Source organism: Solanum dulcamara, chromosome 3 (genome assembly GCF_947179165.1).
Source record: "Solanum dulcamara chromosome 3, daSolDulc1.2, whole genome shotgun sequence".
NCBI lineage: Eukaryota > Viridiplantae > Streptophyta > Magnoliopsida > Solanales > Solanaceae > Solanum > Solanum dulcamara.
This window is the reverse complement of record NC_077239.1, coordinates 28618857-28641360: the sequence shown is the minus strand read 5'-3', so window position 1 is coordinate 28641360 and position 22504 is coordinate 28618857. Positions and strand designations below refer to the sequence as shown.

The following is a 22504-nucleotide window of genomic DNA, read 5'->3' as shown; positions in this document are numbered from 1 at the left end:
GATGAGGTAAGTAAAGTCATGAGAAAAATCATTTTGACCAAAGTATTTAAAAAGCATAATTTAAAATCATAAAATACATAAAAGATCATACATATGTGGGATAGGAACCATAACCTATAATAAGACTACGCGAGCTATCACATGGAATCCCATTGTCTCCCCATACAACGAAGAAAAAGGGAATCTACTTGCCAAGGTAGGCTCTACATGCCTAAGTGGATCCACTAAGTGGTTATGTGAATCAGGTACTCACCCCTAGTTCTTAGACTTGGGTACTTACCTTCAAGCCTTGATATTTCGGGTACTCACCTCTTAGAGATTTGGGTATTCGCCTCTAATCCCTTTGTTCCTACGATGACATGTAGTTCAAGAGACATGAGGTTTCTACTAGGACTTTTGGTAGGGCCCCCACCTCAAGTCCACTAGGTACTAAGTCAAATCCCACAGAATATATATAGCACAGAAATCACAATTACATATATCATAGTCATGATCATAGGTTTAAAATCATAGAGTATCTCATTTTCATAACATACTTGTAGTGTGAGAATTGTCCTTTCATCATTACAATCATATTTGCATAATTCATATCGTTAGGCCTTAAGTTACCACATAGGGCCCTAAGTCACCTTACTTCATAACTTGCATGAAATTCATACCTTAAACTTAGAGTAGAACTCAATATTATAATCAATTGACTTTAAAAATCATGTAATTGACTTGAAAACATGCATGATTATAAACTTTATATCAGCCCATACATAATTCATATAGATAATATCATTAGGAAGTATAATTGAAAATATTCATATTTTACATCATGAACCCTAGAGATCAAAATAGGAAAATTCATGAAAAAACTCTTCAAATTAATGCAATAACCATCAATTTATATCAAAATAGACTCGTGATCATACTTATCATACTTTTAATGATAATTAATGCAATAGGAATAGAGATCATAAAACCCATAAAATATCATAATTTAATTTGATAGAAAACTTGAGAAATTTATTGGGCTTCATGGATGAAAGGATCCATGAATCAATACCCACATACCTTAAGTGAGAACACCAAATAATTTGGAAGAACTTGAGAGATTTGATGGAGAGCTTGAGTGAATTTACTTGAAGTCTTCAATGGAATCCTTGAGAGTCTTTTGTAGAGAGAAAAATATTTGAGTAGGTGAATTGTAGAAGAATGAATAGAATTAGAGGTTTAGGTCATTTTATAGAGTTGAATTAGGTCCTAGAAATGTCTACGTTCATTAGCTAACAATTAGGGAAAAGTCTAAAGAGCCCTTGCTAAAAACTAAATTCAGCTAGAAAATCATTGCCATGTCCATGATGCGGAGGCAAGCAAGTTCATGATACGGCTTGTCGCACACCTTACTAGTTTGCGCAGTTCTTTGAGATATCTATCTTTTGATCTACAGTCCTAAAAATCCACCAAAACTATTTTCCTGCAGGTTTTGACCCCCTGATCGATATTCCGAACTCAGATTTTCCAAAAAGATTAAGGATAATGCATTACATGAGTGGCCTATTTCCAAGGCATTCTTAAGGCACTTATGAGAATTTTGAGGGATATTACACAAACCATCGGCCACGACATTGGCCTTCCCCGGATGATAAAAGATAGTCATGTCATAGTCTATTAGTAACTCAAGTCATTTGTGCTGTCTCAAGTTCAGATCCCTCTGAATGATGATGTACTAATTATTCTAGTGATCGGTGAATATCTCACAATGCATACCATAAAAGTAATGACACCATAGCTTCAACACAAACACCACTACTGCTAACTCCAAATTATGGGTAGGTTAGTTCTTCTAATGAGCCTTCAACTGTCTAGAAGTATAGGCAACCACCTTTCCTTTCTACATCAGCACTTTACCTAACCCAACTCTGGAAGATCACAATACATGGTGAAGTCCACACCCTCATCGGGTACAGTCAACACAAGAGTCAAAGTCAATAAATTCTTGAGCTTTTGAAAGCTTATCTCACACTCATCAAACCAATAAAATTCCACAACCTTCTAAGTCAGTCTAGTCAAATGAGTCTCTGTGGTGGAGAAACCCTACATAAAACGTTTGTAGTAACCAGCTAGCCTCACAAAATTCTGAATCTCAGTAGGTGAAGTCGACCTCGTCCAGCCTCTAGCTGCCTCAATCTTGGCTGGATTACTCTAATCCCCTCCTTGGACACACATGTCCTAATATTGCCATAAACTCGAGCCAAAACTCACATTTAGAGAACTTTGTATATAACTTTTGATCTCTCAACTTCTGAAGTACCGACCTTAAATAACGAGTGTGATCCTCCTCATTATTGGAATACACCAAGATAACATCAATGAAAATGATCATGAAGTAATCCAAATACGAACGAAACACCTTATTCATCAATTCCATGAATGATATCGGGGTGTTGGTCAGCCTAAAAGACATAACTAAGAGCTTATAATGGCCATAATGGGTCCAGAAAGCTGTCTTACGAATATCCAATGGCCTAATCCTCAACTGATGGTAACCAGACCTCAAATCAATCTTAGAGAACAAGGCCACTCCCTAAAGCTGATAAAAAAAACATCAATACGAGGAAGACGATACTTATTCTTGACAGTCACCTTATTCAAATGTCTATAGTCAATGCACATCCTCATAAACCCATTATTCTTTTTCACAAACAGAATCGATGCAGCCCAAGGTAATACACTAGGGTGAATAAACTCCTTACTCAACAAATCCTACAACTGATCTTTCAACTCAGCTGGATCCATGCGATATAGAGGAATAGAGACTTGCTTAGTGCCCAGCTCTAGGTCAATCAATTTCCCTATTCGGAGGACACCAGGAAGACCAGTAGGATACATATCGGCAAACTCCTTAACCACCGGAATAGACTCCATACGAAGTGACTCAGTGTTAGTATCCCGAATAAAATCCAAATAAGACATGGACCCCTATCAATCAATCTTAGAGCACACATATAGGAGATAGCCTTACAAGGATAGGATCCACTAGTACCTTTCCACTCAATCCTCAGGGCACCAAGTATCACTTAGATAATAGTGTTAGCATAACAATTAAGAATAGCACGATAGGGAGAAATCCAATCCATACCCAATAAAATATTAAAGTCTACCATCCTCAGAATAATCATATCTACCCAAGTATCATACCCGGCCAATGAAACAAGACAGGATTGCTACACTCAATCCACCACTAAAGGCTAAAACTTGAATGGGCATAAGCATGTGGTCACAAGTCAAATCAAATTCAGATACAAAATAGGTAGACACATATGAAAATGTAGATCCAGGATCAAATAACACAGATGTAGGTCGATGGAAAATTAGGACGATACCTATGATAACTGCGTCGGAAGCCTCAGCCTTGGCTCTCCCCAAAAAAGCATTACATTAAGCTCTCATGCCACTACCAGTCTATATTGAACCTCTACCTCATCCCTTCGGCACTATAACACACCAACACCCTTACCAGGTGTGCGATCACCTCTATCAGTTTGAGCTCTACCCCGACCTCGGGCCGAAGGCACTAGTGCTCTTGCTGGAGTAGAATATGTATGCTGGGGACCTGAATAAACCTGTAATGGGCACTAACGTACCATGTGATTGGGATCCTCACAGCCATAACAAGACCTTAGAGCCGAGTACTGTTGTGATGAACCGAATAAACCTGATTGACCATCTTGACCCCATCGTCCTCTATTATGATCCCAGATAACCCTGACCTGCACTGTATGACCCATAAGGTGTCTGACCACCCTCAAAAGCTGACATAGATGCATGAACCAATCTTCTATGTTGGAAAGAACCACCTTCTATATAGGAACCTCTACCTCCAAATGAGGTACCCAAAAACTGACCAGAAGCATGGGCCCTCTTAGGATACCCAAACTCCTCTCTCTCCATCAACTCCTCCTCTTTTACTTCCCATGATGGACTAGAAGGAAGCCCCCTCTCGGGTGGATTGAAAGACTATTGTATGGATGGAATAAGTCAATCCTCATACAAATATACAAACACATTTGTCTCATCAGGAAGGACGACCATGGCATGCCTAGACAACTGGTAGAAACGGGTCTCATATTCAGCAATTGTGAGGCCTTCCTGCCTCAAACTCTCGAATCATAACTGGATCTCCTCCCTCACACTCCAAGGGACAAAATAGTTATAAAAAGCCCTAGCAAACTCATCCCAAGTCACTTGTTGTGACCCAAATGGTTTGAAACCCAGATACACTCTCCACCACTCTCTGTGTGGCCTATGTAACTAGAGTGTGGCATATCAAACTCCATGGGTCTCATCTAACCCAACTATCCTTAATAACTCTCTAAACATGGTAAGAAACTCGAGTGCATCCTCAGTTTTCCTACCCTGAAACTGCGATGGGTCCATCTTTCAAAATCTCTCATATCGATTTTGCTCGTCTTTGGTCAACATAACTGCAGGTGCACCCTAATCTCTCTTTCTCTGTAATCCACCCTCATCAACCATAGGACCTACAAGTAGTTGTCCCACCATACCGTGAGTAATTGGAACCTGACGTTGCTCTAGGGTTTGAGCCCCTATTCTAGTCTGAAAACACTCGGGTGTACCTATTACACCCATAGTCTGAGTAAACCCCTCGATCATACCTAATACTCACATCAAAGTAGACTGAATCAATGGTGCAGTAGCGATCTTTGGAAGGACTTGGTCCTCTCTAGCATTAATTTGTCGCTTAGGAGAAGCCTCCCTAGTGCAACCCCTAGCTGGTGCTGCTCCTCGGGAATGACCCCTGCTTGCCGCCACTCCATGACCACGTTCTCTAGCTCGACTTCCACCTCTATCCCTAGTTGGGGTCCCAACATCAGCCTCGGGGACAACCTCACCTCATCTACCACTAGCAGTAGCTCTGGTCGTCCGCTTCTGCCAAAACAACACATGACACTCAGTACTAGCGATAAAAACCTCGCATGATAAGAAATAATGAATAAAGAAATTTCCCTAACAGTCTTAATAACCTCTCAAAGATAAGTATAGACCTCTCCATATCGATCCTCGAGACTCTACTTAGACTTTGTTGATACACGTGAGATCTATAAACTTGGGGCTCTAATACCATTTTGTCACAATCTGAATCATGTGTGATGACATGTATCTATTTTCTACCGAACAAGTCAGCCTAAAATTGAACGATTATGGAAAATAATGCAAAAGCAATTTAATGTGATATATATATATATATGTCTTAGTTAACTACAATACCCCAAAGACAGGTATGACTTGTAAAAGTCTATAATACAACGAAAATGAAAGTAGGTAAAAGTCTCAATATCTTTGTTACTCGAATAGAACAAAGTATAATAAAAAGGGACAAGGGAGATCATGGGTGTCGAACAACTACCTCTCAAGTCTCCTCTATAAAGTCTCGGATGAAGGAATGAAAACTGAGTCACTGTTTAGATAGCAAGAAGTGGGTACCAAACAATACGGTACCCAACATGCGAACAACAAAGACTAAGAAAACTTAAATAGAATACAAGTACTTCTGTCACCCCAACTGAACCTCCTCAGACTACAATCTGCATAGAAATCACTCTAATCTAACAGTTCTAATAGCATATGTATATATCACCAACAGTATAGATCATAAGTCTCAGTCAAATCACATCAATCAATAGCATAAATCATAGGAACAACAATGGGTAAGCACAGTCCACAAATGGCAAAAGATGTGCATTACAATGCAATGAAATGTCACAAATAGTGATGGATGTCTGTCCTAATGATACATATCGTTAACTAGCAGGCTGGAACCCATAGGGGAGTCACGTAGTCTATGTATCCGCCGGAACTATTTTTCTTCAGCATAAACATCAATCGTTGGAATCATTTTCCTTCGACATCGTCATAACTATTTTTCTTTGACATAATCATCAATCGTCGGAACCATTTCCCTTCGACATAATCATTATATCAATTCTGTCACAGTATATCAGAACCAATGCAAATAAGTAGTGTTCATATAAGTCACTTTAATGAAATGATATTAACAATAATTCATAACTCATATCAATATAATCGATTCACATGTCATAATTTAGCAAACTAATTATCATATCCAGCACAACATTATAATTCATCAAGTTGACATTTTATTACCCTAATTCTTCGTTATCAAGTTCAATCACAATAGTCAAATAACCCAAGTCACTCCCTATTACTCCCCAACACACATAAAAAGAATACGAGATCCTACAAACTTAAATGAAGGTTTAGAGATTCACTTGTCATAATCTCAACCTCGACTACTCTAAAACTTTTGCTTTGGCCTTACGTCGGTGCTCTGAATCGACTAAATCTAATCAAATATGAATTCCTAATAAGAATACGAGTTCAATGATACCCAAATCATAATTTTTAAAAATCGAGCTGAAATCACCCCAAAAACCTAATTCTGAATATGAAGGGTAAATTTGGAAATTTTTAAACTAAACGTTCCTTGAAGCATTTGGATTCTATTAGTGAAAATCGTTTTGAATTTGGAGTTAAATCAGTTTGGAATCTTCAATTTAAGAAAATCCATAGTTCTTGAAAAATCCCAAAATTTGGAGTTCAATTTTGAAAATTAAAGCTCAATTTCATGACATAATCAATGGGTAATGGAAGCTTAGGATTAAAATAGCTTACCCACTTGAAAAACCTTTTAAATCCTTCAATGAATTGCCTAATCCGAACTCTCTAACTCAACAATGGTGAAGGAGGCCCTTTTCCCGTTCTTGGGAAATAACTTACTGTCCCAAGTGGTTTCTTCTTCGCGGACACGGACTAAGTATGTTTCTTCTTTGCGAATACGGACTAATGTTGCTAATGCGGGGCCTATACAACAAGACCTTCGCGAACGTGGAGGCTAATGTCGTGAACGTGATGGTTCACCTTCCTTGACTTCCGCGAACGCGAAGGTTCACCCAAAGAATCCTCCGCGAATGCAGTCAGGGCTCCGTGATTGCGGAGATGACGACTCAGACAACAGAAAACATCAATCATCCATAAGAACAAAATCACTGATTAGACCCTCGAAAATAATTTGGAACCCTGTGCACATGAACCATATATGCGACCTTACTAAATTTGACATTTCGGACTCAATGGAGCCGTCGAAATTTGAATTCGAGATCTCCTTGAACCGAAGTCCGTTTAGTCACTACTGAACTAGTTTATGACTCAAAAAAAACAAAACGCCCTCGGAGCTTCCAAAAAATGTACAAAAACTCTTTCTAGGCATAAAATTACCTCATGAATCCAACGAAATCATCGAAAATCCAATCTGAGCATCCAAATTTTAAATGTTGATCATACTCATACCTTAGCCTAAAATTCTTCAAACTTCCAACTTAGAACCTCAAATCTCTGATATAACTCCAATTTAAGAAATGATGACTCTCCTATACCAAATTCCACATTACGGATCTGATGGAATCGACGAAATTTCATTCCGAGACTCGTAACTCTGGTTGGTACCAAAAACTATTTTTGAACACTTTAAGCCTTTAAAATCTCAAAAACTTCCAAAAACTCCACTTTTCAAAGAATTTTCCAAAACTAACTTCGAGAACTGATCAAACATGACTCAGGCCAACTATCGGGAGGGATAAACGACCATTTAGCAAAAAATTTCAAAAATGACTTTTAGGGTCATTACACCTCTAACTCCCTAGATGCGATCACATTGTCCCTTGTAAACTTGAAACATTATGTCATTACTTCTGTTGTGAATTATTATTTCTTGCAAGGATAAGGAGAGGATAAAATGGTGGATTAAATAAAGAGATAAGTCTCAAAAATATATCTGAACTATCATATTTTTTTGAGCTTCATACCTAAACTATTGGGAGTGTGAGTTTCATACCTAAACTATCACTTATTAGTTTGAGAAACATACATCTCTCTTTTATTACACTCTCTTTTATTACACTCTCATCAGGGTGTGTACTACACTTTTTCTTTTATTTTTAAAAAAATTGTGACATCACACTCCATATGGACAAAACATTCCACTTTGACAAAAATTAAATAAATTATTAGTATTAACTAAAGTTAAATATTAAAGTACTACTATCCCAAAAAAATATTATAAAATAAAATATAAAATATTTTTCTTACCCACTCCACCATTTCCTCTCACCGTACTCCCTCCCCCCCTCAAATATTTACTTTATATTTTAATCTTCTTTGTAAAAATTTTAAAAGAAATTCTTACTTCATCTCCCCCCCCCCTCCCTTCCCTCCTCATATGATAAATTAGATATTGTTTTAATATTTTAAAAGAAATAATTCTATGCCACCCACCTAATCCTTCGCTTTTAATATATATATATATATAAGTATCTTTCACTTGCCGCAAGACTTTTTTTAAAATAAAATTTTATTTTTGTTATATTCGGTATGCAAGTAGAAAAAAATATTTTCCTACAAATATGTGTACATATCTAACACAAAATGAGAAAAATAATTAAAAAAAATTAGGAGCGGAGGGCTAGATGGGATGGGTAAAAAATTATTTATTATTTTAGGAAGGGGCGGAGGTCAAGTCAGATTTTTTTAAAAAAAATATTTTATAAAAAAAATTTAAAAGTATATAAGTTTGGGGGATTGTCGGGGGGGGGGGTGTGGGTGTGGGATATGGTGGATGGGGTAGGGGAGGTGGTAGAGTTGGGTGAGAAAAATATTTTAAATTTTTATTTTTTAAGAAATAATTATTTTTTTAAAATAATTTCTTTTTCTTTGGATAGCAATACTTTGATCTTTAACTTTTAACTAATATTAAAAGTTTATTTTATTTTGTTAAGATGTAATATTTTATTCATGTGCAATGTCATGTGATAAGATATTTTTAAATAAAAGAGAGTGTATTACACACCACTACCACTGATGTGTGTTTTTCAACTAATAAGTGATAATTTAGATATAAAACTTACACTCCAATAGTTTAACTATGAAACTCAAAAAAAATGATAATTTAGGTGTGTTTTTGATACTTTTATTCCTTAAATAAAAGAAGACTAGAATATAACTAGGGGAGATTTGAGGACAGGACAAAAGCATCATCATCTTTGGCCACTTGATATGAATATCATTTTTTTGTAATGTTTCTTCTTTGTTTTATCTAAATTGCTTAAATTAGCGTTCTTTAAAATTTGACTCTGTGGAAAAAGACGTATTTCTTTTTCATCACATACAAGGTATCTGATTTTCTTACAATTTAAATAACAAAAATTAGTTGAAAATAACTTTTATTACCATTAGTAATGCATTCTAGAAGGTTTGATTTTAGTTTAAAAAATAATATCAGTAAATTTCTATTTTATTTTTAAAAGTGCAAAAATATATTAAATTGAATGTTTTTTTTATATCTGATGGTTATTAATAGCTATAAGATGAAAATTAAAAGATTTTAGTTTTAACTTTACCCTTATTTTTAGTACTCATATAAAAGTTCATATACAAAAGTTAAAACAAGATTAATATTCTTACTCATTATTGAGAATGAACAATCCTTTCATAATTTCACTAATATGTGAATTTTGCGGTTAAGATGTTAACAGGTAACTAAGACAAATCTACATTTTCAATATTCTATTTTTTCGGTTTTTGTATATCTTAAAGCCATGTTAACAGGTAAATATATTTACTTATATGTTCAAAGTGACAACTAAAATTTAAAAAATATAAAAATAATAAATAAATAAAAATAGAATAATAACTAATATCAATTTATATTTTATATTTTTTATAGTTGTGCGGGCAAGTATACTAGTAATTCCTCTGTTCTTTTTTAGTTGTCATAGTTTCTTTTTTGAGAGTCAAACAATATAAACTTTGACTAACATTTTAAGATGTATTTTTTAATCATATTGATATGAAAAATATTGCAATTATGGTACTTTTCATATAATTTTTAGAATATCTAAATAGTTATTTTAAAATATCGAATTAATGTAATTTAGAGCTTGTTTGGCATTGCTGCTAAACACTGCTTATTTTTAAAAGCACTTTTTAAAAATAACTTTTCAGAAAAGTGCTTTGGAAAAAATAATAATTTGTTTGGCTAATTCATTTGAAAAGTGTTTCTGATAAACATACAGTAAAATATCGATAAAGTAATAATCTCGCTAAATGAATATATTTTTCTTCAGTCCCGACTTGGACCAGTTATATTAAAGTAATATTCTCACTAAATGCATTAGATAATGATTAAAAATAAAGTATTAAAGGCCCAGAAAAAAATATAAAGTAATAATTACTAGAATACATCAAGAATTTATATATATTTAATCAGTCAATAATACTAGAACAATAACTATTTCTTTTTAAAATATGATTCTATAGTTGATTGTTTTTTCTTAACACCAGAACCAGAATTAATCTCATCCTTAACTTTTTGAAGAGCGAACACAATTTCTGGAATATTTTGTTCGTGTTGTACCAAATAGTTTGACAATGTAGTCATTGCTTGAAATGACTCCTTTGACGATACATGTGAGACAATGCTACTATCATCTTGTTCAGGATCATTCTCATCATCATTATTCATTACAAATTGAATAATCTCTTCTTCTGTAGGTGATTCCATAACTGTATCATTTTCGTTAGGGTAGTTCAAAAGATGTTCAACATCCATCACATTTCTGAAGGCTAAATTAAAGATGACATTATTTAATTCTTGGATACTTTCATCTAATTCACCAACTTTTTAAATATTGTCATGACCCAAAAATCGAGGTCATGATGGCACACATCCCAAAATCCAACCTGATGTGTAAGTCTAAAAATAAAACTCATATGAGACTCCCAAAGGGAAAGTCATGCCATGATTTAAGCAAAAAAGAAAGACAATGAATAAATTATCCCAAAATCTGGTGTCATAAGTGTAAAGAGCATCTAATACAAGATTCGAATCTGAAGATACAACATAAGTCTCTGAATGATACAAAAGACTGAAAAATAAAGATAGACTAGTGACGATCCAAATTCCGGGACCTCACCACAAATCTAAGAATACACAATACGCTAGAATATTAGCTGCCATGTGAGGTACCTGACTAGTATCTGCATCAAAAAGGGACACAGAAGTAGGGGTGAGTACAATTCACATGTACTCAGTAGGTTTTAGCTGACTGAGTATAAGGAATTAATCAAACTTATGAAATAAACTAATGAATGCTTCCACCTGCATACAAAAAACTCCCACTTCGACATCGGTGCCGCCAGTTTATATATATATATAATGGCGCGAGTAAAGTAAACCCATAATAACAGCTCATAATCACAATTAACCAGATAATTCAAGTAGTACAGATATCAATGCAATGCAATGCAATATGATGATGCAATAATGTGGTGGTACGGTGGAATCAAAACTGTCGCACAACCTGTCGTATACACCTGTCGAGCTGTGCTACCAAGCAAGACCCATGGGGGTCTCACAGACCATATACCTCAATCACAATATTTCATTATCCTTGCCACTCCTTGTGGTCAAGGGATCACAATGCATCTATTACCTTGTCGTAAAACTGCCTTGGACAGGGACTTAAGATACAAAGGTTTAAAGGTGTTTCATTTTCTTTCTCAAAAAGAATTTCCATATTTCTCAACTTCCCATGTTTCATGATATGATGAATGAGGATGAATGCATCAAAACACATATGGCATGGAAGTAATATTCAACTCACATGTGGTACAAGATTCAAAATTCTCAAAACTTAACCTACACATGATATTCATCCTCAATAGATAGTAATGGAAAGGAAATACTTTCATTTAAATATTCACCCCTTTCTCAATAATATTTCAATACTCAAACATGCTCAAAACCCCAACTCAACCCCTCAGGCGGGCATCACAAGTCAAATAATATATTCAAGCCTCTCTTTTAGGAAAATCACGAGTCACATGCTCTCAAAGCAAATAAGATAACAAATAAGGCCCCCACACGGGCTATGTAATACAAATAAACCCCCACATGGCAACACATTAATAAATAATCCCCCACACAGATATCAAAATATATATAACATTCCCAACTCATACTACTACCCCATCCCAAAGTCTATAACATATTAATGACTAATTACCCCATCTCAATCTCAAAGAAGGATAGTCAAACCTACCTCAATTGTCGAAACTGCACTCGAACACCTCCACCGAACAAGCAAATCTCAAATTCAACTCCCATAATGACAACCCACTATCAATAATGAAACATACACATCACAAGGAGTCCAATGACACCCATATTTATAGGTTTCAGAACTGGGGGTAAAATAGTCCAAATATTAACTATTTTCAAAAAGGGTCAAATATGAAAATTTATTGGATAATCACATTCTACTTGTAATAAGAAACTCATGATTGAAAAATCCATAAAAATAGAGCTCAAAATGAGTTAGAAATCACCATTTTTTTAAAATTCGAATTAGAGAAGAAATAAAGTTTTTTTTTTGGGTTTGAAACTAAAATTTAGGAGTTAAAATTATCAAATACTTAATGAAAAAGGAAGGTTTTAGGTCAAAAATCACTTACCCAACACTTTGCCACGAAAATCTCTTCTCAAATCACCTCAAGAAGTTCAAGAACTCAAACAAATGGTGAAAAATATTAAAATGGGAAGAAATGGGCATTTTCTACCCAAAAATATTACTGTTCACGTGTGTTACTATTCACACGTGCTACTGTTCACGCGTGTTGACCACATTCAACTTACACCACCATCCTTCAAAACATATTTTTGACCCTCAAAACTCATTGAAAACTTTATAAATATGAACCAATAGTGCAAATTGATCAAATAACACTCAGGGCACTAAAGATAGGGTAAAATGGTAATTTTGCATAAATTTTTGAAAATGACCCTCAAGGTCATTACAGATACCTTCATCTAATTCACTAACTTGTGGTTCGGGAATATTGTTTTCTTTCGATCGGATCTTGCAATGCCGAAAATAATTTGCAGTTGTTATTTTTTTCACATCAAAATTCCAAGCCAAGTTAGGAAAATTAATAGCATTCAAAATATTAATTTTTTTAGTATTTGATGCTTCAACCTCAAGACCTTGTAGGATGCTGAAATAAAGACGACGACGATAATGAACTTTGAATGCTCGAATAATTTCAGCATCACATGGTTGAATTTTAGACATTGTATTAGGAGGTAAGAAAAACAACTCTACATTTCTTAGGCCTTTAACTATCTTTGGATGAGCTGGACAATTGTCTACTATTAACAAAACCTTCCTGTCATTCATTCTCTTATCAAACCGGCCAATATATTCTTTGAAAAGCAAGTCAGTCATCCAAGCTTTCTTGTTGGATCTATACATGCAATTAAGATTGTTCATGTTCATATTTTTAAAGCATCTAGGATTTGTAAACTTATCAATAATCCACAATGTTACTTTGTCAAATCCATCACCATTGCAATAGAGAGCAAGAGTAATTCTCTCTCTGTCTTTTTTGCGACCTTCAAGCTATTTGGTAGCAAGTGAATGATTAGCTTCCAATCAGTAAAATAGTCCAGTTTCATTCATATTATAAATATAATTCAATTCAAACTGATCTAGTTTTGACCGTATGTTAGGCAATTTATTTTCAATGTTCTCCATGATAACTGAACCACTTTCACCAAAACGTCTATAAGACTTGATTCCGTATCTTGACTTGAAACGTTCTAACAAACCAAAAGAAAAACTGAATTCTGGATTAGTTTTACCATACATTTTCAGGAAAAGATCTTTTACTTTTCCTTGGATTTCCCCTGACATGTTCATTTTTTCTTGCATTTGAAGAAATTACTCGTACAAAACTTTCTCTAAATTAGGGTATTTTGTCGGTTTATGCCTCTTGGCATCGCTATTTTTCATCTCATTTGACAAATACTCTGCTGAGCTTTTGAGAGTGTACGATATTGTTGATTGACTAATAGTCAAATCAAACTTTTGTTTCACCATGCTTGCAAATCTTTTTGGCTAATAGTTGGATTCTCTTTTTTATGCTCATATATTGCGTTTCTTATTTTATTAGTTAAAGATGATTTTTGTACGTCTTTCAAATAATGAGAAAACATTATACTTAAATTATGATTTTTAAACATCTAGTTTTTTTCTTTTATAGTTAACATAAAATCTCTTCATATTCTATATACATGAATACAATTAGAAACATTAAACTTTACTAAATTCATTTAACTTTTCTAGATTTAAATAATAAATATGCAAAGACTACACTTTTTAGTTTCCTAGATTTAAACTTTTGAAATTCTTAATTTAAATATTTTTTTCTTTCTTATGTCACATACTGCAAAATACTCTCTAAAATAATAAATATTTATTTATCGACTAATAATCTCGATAAATGAATATATTTTTTCGGTCCCAAGCATATGCATTTATAGAGGTTTTATTGTATTGTGTTTGACTAAATTTTTTTAAAAAGTGGTTTTGAGAATTAAATTACGAAAAAGAACAAGTGTCAATGCACTTTTAATACTAAGATTATTTTATAGAAAAATTATTTTAAATATCTATTATAAATTTTTTAATAAAATTTTTATTTTTATTAAATTAAATGTACATATTTCAAATTTTCAATCAATATATATAGATAAATAAATAAAATTAACTATTGATATAATAGTAACATGATGAGCTAAGTATAACTAAAAATATCAAACAAAATTAATTTAAAAATCATTCCACAAATTAAATCACATAAAAAATAAATAAATTTAAGGAATATATTAATTAATATGTATATATGCTAGTGCTTTTTTGTTCTTGAAATAAATAATTTTTCTGCTTCTATTTTTTCTACTCCCAACAATAGAAAAACTGTTTGTGTTTTCATTTAAAAGAAATTTTAATGGAAAACAACTTGATTTTTTTTAAAAAAAGTTCTTTTTTTAAAAATAAATAATTTTTGGCCTCCAAATAACAATATTAAACTCACTTTTAATTTAATTTTAAAAATTAATCAAATTTAAGTGGCAAAGTCGTGGGCGGGTATAGTCCATCCCTATTAAAGAGGCAGTGGGCAGAGAGAATTGCTGGTTTTACGCCGTTACACTCTCTCTGCACTCCAAAATCTCTTTATACTTCACTTTCATTAAACAATACTTTGAAATTTTGACTAAACAAATCATTGAATCCACCAGCAACAAAAAAGACTCTACTAGCAGCAGTGTAGCAATCAGCAACAAAGAACCAGCCTGCCTCTCAGCTTTTCTTTGCTTTAGTTCTCTCTCACACACATAGACACACACAACTACTGAGTAAGTGATTGACAAACTCTTTAATGCCCCCACCAGTCTCCTCTTCTAAACTGTCCTTCCCCTTTTATGTTTTTAACCAAACATCAGAAGTATCTCTCTTTCTCTTTAGCCCTTGTGGGTGATTGCTTTCTGGTTAAAGATGCTACTTCACACACATTCTTGCTTAACACCCTTTTTCTTTCTCTCCATCTCCAACCTCTGAGAATGTTTCTCTTATGCTCTTTACCCTTCCTAATATTCACCCATTTTCACTGAATCTTTTCTTTTAAGCTTTATGTTTGTTGTACTTTGTTTTGTTTTCTTTGTTGTATATGCAATTTGCATTCCGTTTCCTGACACCGTCTTGGCATTTCTTTCTGTTGTTTCTTGAAAAGAAAATGTTGTTGCACATATTAACTGTTTTGTCCTTAGCTCTGTTTGTGGTGGAGTGTTTGGACCCGGCATTCAATGATGATGTTATGGGTTTAATTGTTTTCAAAGCTGGATTCACTGATCCTAAATCAAACCTTGCATCTTGGACAGAAGATGATGCTACTCCTTGTAATTGGGTGGGGATAAAATGTTATCCTCAATCTAATAGAGTTTCTGAGATTTTACTTGATAATTTCTCTCTTTCTGGACATATAGGTAGAAGCCTATTGAGGTTACAATTCTTGAGAGTTTTATCTTTGTCTAACAATAACTTTACTGGCAATATCAATCCCATTCTATCCCAAATACCTGGCTTGAGGGTTATTGATTTGAGTCACAACAGTTTGTCTGGATCAATCCCTGATGAATTCTTTCAACAATGTGCCTCTCTGCAATCTGTTTCCTTTGCCAACAATAATCTCACTGGACAAATCCCTCAATCTTTACCCTCTTGCTCAACACTCCAAAGGGTTAACTTCTCATCCAACCGCCTTTCCGGTCAATTGCCCTCAGCTTTATGGTCCTTAAACTCTCTTCAATCCCTTGATGTTTCTGATAATTTATTGGAGGATGAGATTTCTAAAGCAATTGAGGGTTTATATTCTTTGAGGTCAATTAATTTACGCAAAAACAAGTTTACTGGTTGGCTGCCTGAAAATATTGGCAACTGTGTGCAGCTCAAGTCAATTGATCTCAGTGACAATTTGCTTAGTGGGGGACTTCCTCAGTCTATGAGAAGACTGGGTTTTTGTACCAATATGGAGTTAAGATCAAATTCATTCAATGGGGAGATTCCAGATTGGATAGCAGAGATGAAAAACCTCAAGGTTTTGGATCTTTCTGCAAATAATCTTTCTGGTAGGATTCCAAGTTCTATGGGAGATCTTTCATTGCTAAAGGAACTCAATCTGTCAAACAATCAGTTCACTGGAAGCTTGCCTCGGTCCTTGATGAAATGCAGTGACCTTGTAGTCTTGGACGTAGGCAACAACTTCTTGACTGGTAACCTTCCTTCTTGGACCTTCAAATTGGGAGTAGAGAGCATTTCCCTTTCCGGGAATAGGTTTACTGGGCATATAGATTATCCGCCGCTATCCATGGCGGCTTCCTATCGAAGCGTTCAAGTTTTGGATTTGTCTTCCAATGCATTATCTGGTGAAATACCGTCTGCCATTTGGAATATCAGTAGCTTGCAGGTCTTGAATATTTCCAGCAACTTTTTATCTGGTACTATCCCAGAAGCTGTAGGTAAACTAAACGCAACTCGAATTCTTGATCTAAGTCGCAATCAACTAAACGGAAGCATTCCCAGTGAAATTGGGAGTGCTGTTTCATTGCTGGAACTGAAACTGAGAGAAAATCATTTGAGTGGTACAATTCCTGCAGATATAGCAAATTGCTCCGCTCTAAGTTCATTGTAAGTTTCCTGCCGCTTCCATCTCATTTTTCTTCAATGTGTTAAAATTTTTTATGTTATCTTCTATCAAATTGGAGTTATATGCATCTATGATGTTTGCATTTGTTATGGCTGTGTAATTCTAAGACTCATCTGTTCTGCATCTTTGATTGTGTAGGGACCTGTCACACAACAACCTCACTGGACCTATCCCTCCAGAGATTGCTAAGTTGACCATTCTTGAAGTGGTAGATTTCTCCTTTAACCAATTTTCTGGAAGCTTGCCTAAAGAACTAACCAATCTTTCCCACCTTGCCACATTTAATGTCTCCCACAACCATCTCCAAGGTGAACTTCCAGTAGGTGGCTTCTTCAACACCATTTCTCCCTCATCTGTTGTTGGTAATCCATCCCTATGTGGTTCTGTTCTCAACCACTCCTGTCCTGCTGTCCATCCCAAGCCTCTTGTACTAAACCCCAATTCATCTGACCCGAATCATGCTTCTGTTACTTCGCTTGGTCATAAGAGAATCATGCTCAGTATATCATCTCTCATTGCCATTGGAGCAGCAGTTTTCATAGCTCTTGGAGTAGTTATTGTCTCTATTCTCAATCTGCATGTGCGCTCATCTATGGAACTCTCTGCTGCAACTTTCACCTTATCTGGTGGCGATGACTTTAGCCATTCACATGGTACAGAAGCCAATCTGGGCAAGCTTGTTATGTTTTCTGGTGATGCAGATTTTGTTGCTGGAACTCAAGCCCTGCTCAACAAGGATAACGAACTTGGACGTGGTGGTTTTGGAGCCGTCTACAAGACAGAACTCGGAGATGGACGTTCTGTTTCCATCAAGAAGCTCAACATTACAAGTTTGATCAAGTCCCAAGAAGATTTTGAGAGGGAAATGAAAAGTCTCGGAACCATCAGGCACGAGAACCTGGTGGCACTTGAAGGTTATTATTGGACACCTTCTCTTCAGCTCCTGATTAATGAATATGTATCTGGAGGCAGCTTGTACAAATTACTCCATGAGGAAAGTTCCAAAAGGAGTCTCTCTTGGCAGCAAAGATTCAGCATTATTCTTGATACTGCAAAAGGCTTAGCCTATCTGCACCAGCTGAACATAATTCACTACAATATGAAGTCAACCAATGTCATCATAGATGATGGTTGTGTCAACACGAAAGTTGGAGATTTTGGTTTGGCTCGTTTATTACCCATCTTGGATCGTTACATCTTGAGCAGCAAGATTCAGAGTGCACTTGGATACATGGCTCCTGAATTTGCATGCCAGACAGTGAAGATAACTGAGAAATGTGATGTCTATGGATTTGGCATCTTGATTCTTGAGGTGGTGACAGGGAAAAGACCTGTGGAGTACATGGAAGATGACGTGATTGTATTATGTGACATGATGCGGGGAGCACTAGAAGAAGGCAGGATAGAAGAATGCATTGACGGACGGCTCCAAGGTAACTTCCCTGTTGAAGAGGCAATTCCAGTTGTGAAACTTGGTTTAATATGTGCATCTCAAGTCCCATCAAATCGACCAGACATGGAAGAGGTGATCAAAATTTTGGAGCTAATCCGATGTCCATCAGAAAGTCCAGAGGAAATAGAGTAATGTTATGAGGTGTTTGTGGAAAACCAGATTATAGAGAGTGAGAGTCATGTGGTGAACAGGAATTCAGTTTGTTGTTACATTTGGAGAAGGTCACTATCCTCTTGTTATTTTGTCATATCCAAATATCTATACCATTTGTTAAATCATTATATCTTATTTAAATAACTGGATTCCTCTTCACCAGCTCCAGTTTGGGACCCTTGTTAGATTTTGATACACCGGCATTGTCTTTATGTAGTATTGAGACATCCAACTTGTGTCTCTGGTTGTCTTGTTCTTGTTTGATGTTGTTGTCCATACAAACCTGAAAAAAAATACATCCTTTGTATTTTTATAGAAGAAGACCCACATGGATTCCTGATGAAATGAAAAAATCAAAAGTAGGCCACCATTCAGTGGCATTTCTTGATCTTTAGGCATTTCATTTCCTTTTAAATCATTCTGTTAACACATCCAGCGTTTTAGATAATGTTAATGAGCAGTGACTTACCATAAAAGAAAAAGTCATAATGTGCCTTTTTAACATAACTTCAATTAACATCTATATTCTCCAACTTTGTGCATGCACAAATGGATATTTAAACTTAAATAAAATTAAACAAATAGATACGTGCGTTTTATATGGTATTATGCCAGTAGGACGTGTATGTCTATTTGTTCAATTTTATACAAGTTTAAGTGTATATTTATACATAACCAAAGTTGGAAAGCATAGATGTAAGCTAAGTTAAATGACACATTTATGTATCGGAAATGGGTCAAATATAAACATATACTATTGGAAATAGTTTAAATATATTCCTCTTTATACTTTTGGGCTAAATATATTCCTCATGTTATACTTTCGGTTCAAATATATTCCTTTCATTATATTTTGGTACAAATCCGTCCTTAATTTTAACGGAAGAACACTTGAAAAGTTCAAAATTAAATAACTCATTCCTAATTTTAAATATCTGATTTTTTTAGGAATAAATAAAATTTCCAAGTACTAATTTAAGTTTTTTTTTCTTAGAAATGACAATACAATACTAATAAATGAAATTTCTAAGTACTAATTTGAGTCTTTTTTTTCTTATAAAATATTTTCTGTCTTATCATTTTGTAAGAAAAAAAGACTCAAATTAGTATTTGGAATTTTCATGTATTAGTACTTAAAATTATGCAATGCATTTTGTATTGTCATTTCTAAGAAAAAAAAAACTCGAATTCGTACTTGAAAATTTTATTTATTTCTAAAAATATCAGATATTTAAAATTGAGAATGAATTATTTAATTTTGAGCTTTTCAAGTATTATTCCTTTAAAATTAAGGGCGAATTTGTCCAAAGTATAATGAAAGGGGTGTATTTGAACCGAAAGTATAACACGCGGGATATATTTAGCCCAAAATTATAACAAACGATATAATTAAACTATTTCCAAAAATATAGGGTATATTTGATCTTTTCCGTTTATGTATTATGCCAAAAAAAATTATGCACCTTATATTTTTCAAGAGTTAAACTGACAGAGTGTGACCCTTATTTGTAAAACTATTATTTTTATATTTCCAAACAAAAATCTCTTTCTTGAATAATGAGAAAGAATCCATTAACTACCACACTTGTGTTAAAGTAGGAGAGGTTGGTGAAATAATGAATGCTTCGATATCAAGTCTTACTATAATGAATTGAAGGCTAGATGGAGGGGGGCCTCTTGTCCCATGTGCATGAAAATGGATTGCAATTTTGCCAAGTGTTAGTAATAAAGAGCTTTATATTTTAATGTAAAAGTGAATTTTAAGTGCAAACAATAAAGATGAATAACCTTGAAGTTTAATTTTCAAATCACCATTGAGGGTCATTCATTCCATTTAGTATTTAGTGGTTTAATCATTATTTGACAATATTTTACATTGGTCCTCAATTTATTAAAACTCTCCTCTTTTATCCAAATTTTGGAGGCAAGCACAATTGATTCATTAGCCATATTTGGTCTTAACCATTATGCCTAAACAAGAAATAGTTCTAACATCATCATTAACTCAAGTGACTCAATTATGAAAAATAGATGTGTAATTTCCTAGTGTTCCAAAAAAAAAATTGAATGTCTTTAAGGTGTGAAACACTATTACATAATAGAAAAGAAAGGTATCTTGGACAGTGTATAGAGCAACATGATTTTTTTCTTTCTTACAATTCTTTTTCTTTAGGGGTTTTCACTTTATGAGGACACAATGATGGAGACTCACATGTAAAACTTTCACTAATCTGCTAGTGCTATATATCTATCTTTGCTTTATTAAAGATTTTTTCATTGAGTGTGGGACAAAGCTTCTATAATCTTCATTCTGTTTGTTCATTTCAAGGGCATACGTATCCAATACAAAAGTAAAAAGCTTAGAAGAGTGCAATATTTCTTACTCCACTTTCTAGGGAGAAGAAGATTGTACTATAAGACTCCAATATTAGCTTTCTCAAGATAATGATAAAATTGAATGGTACAAAGAAGACCAGCATGTAGTACATGTGTATTTACGTATTCCCTCATCTGTAATACAAACTTTTACAAGTTTTGTGTATGAATTATTGAGATATGTATCTATTGATTAGTCCAGTTGTGAAACTTGGTTTAATATGTGCATCTCAAGTCCCATCAAATCGACCAGACATGGAAGAGGTGATCAAAATTTTGGAGCTAATCCGATGTCCATCAGAAAGTCCAGAGGAAATAGAGTAATGTTATGATGTGTTTGTGGAAAACCAGATTATAGAGAATGAGAGTCATGTGGTGAACAGGAATTCAGTTTGTTGTTACATTTGGAGAAGGTCACTATCCTCTTGTTATTTTGTCATATCCAAATATCTATAACATTTGTTAAATCTTTATATCTTATTTAAATAACTGGATTCCTCTTCACCAGCTCCAGTTTGGGACCCTTGTTAGATTTTGATACACTGGCATTGTCTTTATGTAGTATTGAGACATCCAACTTGTGTCTCTGGTTGTCTTGTTCTTGTTTGATGTTGTTGTCCATACAAACCTGAAAAAAATACATCCTTTGTATTTTTATAGAAGAAGACCCACATGGATTCCTGATGAAATGAAAACATCAAAAGTAGGCCACCATTCAGTGGCATTTCTTGATCTTTAGGCATTTCATTTCCTTTTAAATCATTCTGTTAACACATCCAGCGTTTTAGATAATGTTAATGAGCAGTGACTTACCATAAAAGAAAAAGTCATAATGTGCCTTTTTAACATAACTTCAATTAACATCTATATCCTCCAACTTTGTGCATGCACAAATGGATATTTAAACTTAAATAAAATTGAACAAGTAGATACGTGCGTTTTATAAGGTATTATGCCAGTAGGACGTGTATGTCTATTTGTTCAATTTTATACAAGTTTAAGTGTATATTTATACATAACCAAAGTTGGAAAGCATAGATGTAAGCTAAGTTAAATGACACATTTATGTATCGGAAAGGGGTCAAATATAAACATATACTATTGGAAATAGTTTAAATATATTCCTCTTTATACTTTTGGGCTAAATATATTCCTCATGTTATACTTTCGGTTCAAATATATTCCTTTCATTATACTTTGGTACAAATCCGTCCTTAATTTTAACGGAAGAACACTTGAAAAGTTCAAAATTAAATAACTCATTCCTAATTTTAAATATCTGATTTTTTAGGAATAAATAAAATTTCCAAGTACTAATTTAAGTTTTTTTCTCTT

General features: G+C 34.2%; 1 protein-coding gene across 1 annotated transcript; it reads left to right on the top strand.

Annotated features, from left to right (window-relative positions):
- Window positions 1-15129: 15129 nt before the first annotated feature.
- LOC129882490 (probable LRR receptor-like serine/threonine-protein kinase IRK) lies at window positions 15130-19204 on the top strand. The gene is made up of 2 exons (XM_055956790.1): window positions 15130-17168; window positions 17326-19204. The coding sequence occupies exons 1-2, from the start codon at window positions 15652-15654 to the stop codon at window positions 18770-18772; spliced, it is 2964 nt and encodes a 987-aa protein (XP_055812765.1). The 5' UTR covers window positions 15130-15651; the 3' UTR covers window positions 18773-19204.
- Window positions 19205-22504: the final 3300 nt, after the last annotated feature.

What these genes read in the sequence shown, in the direction of transcription:
- LOC129882490 (XM_055956790.1), top strand. Translation starts at nt 15,652, where the DNA reads ATGCAATTTGCATTCCGTTTCCTGACACCGTCTTGGCATTTCTTTCTG. An exon ending in TGCTCCGCTCTAAGTTCATT is followed by an intron (nt 17,169 to 17,325) that starts GTAAGTTTCCTG and finishes TTGATTGTGTAG; the next exon opens with GGACCTGTCACACAACAACC.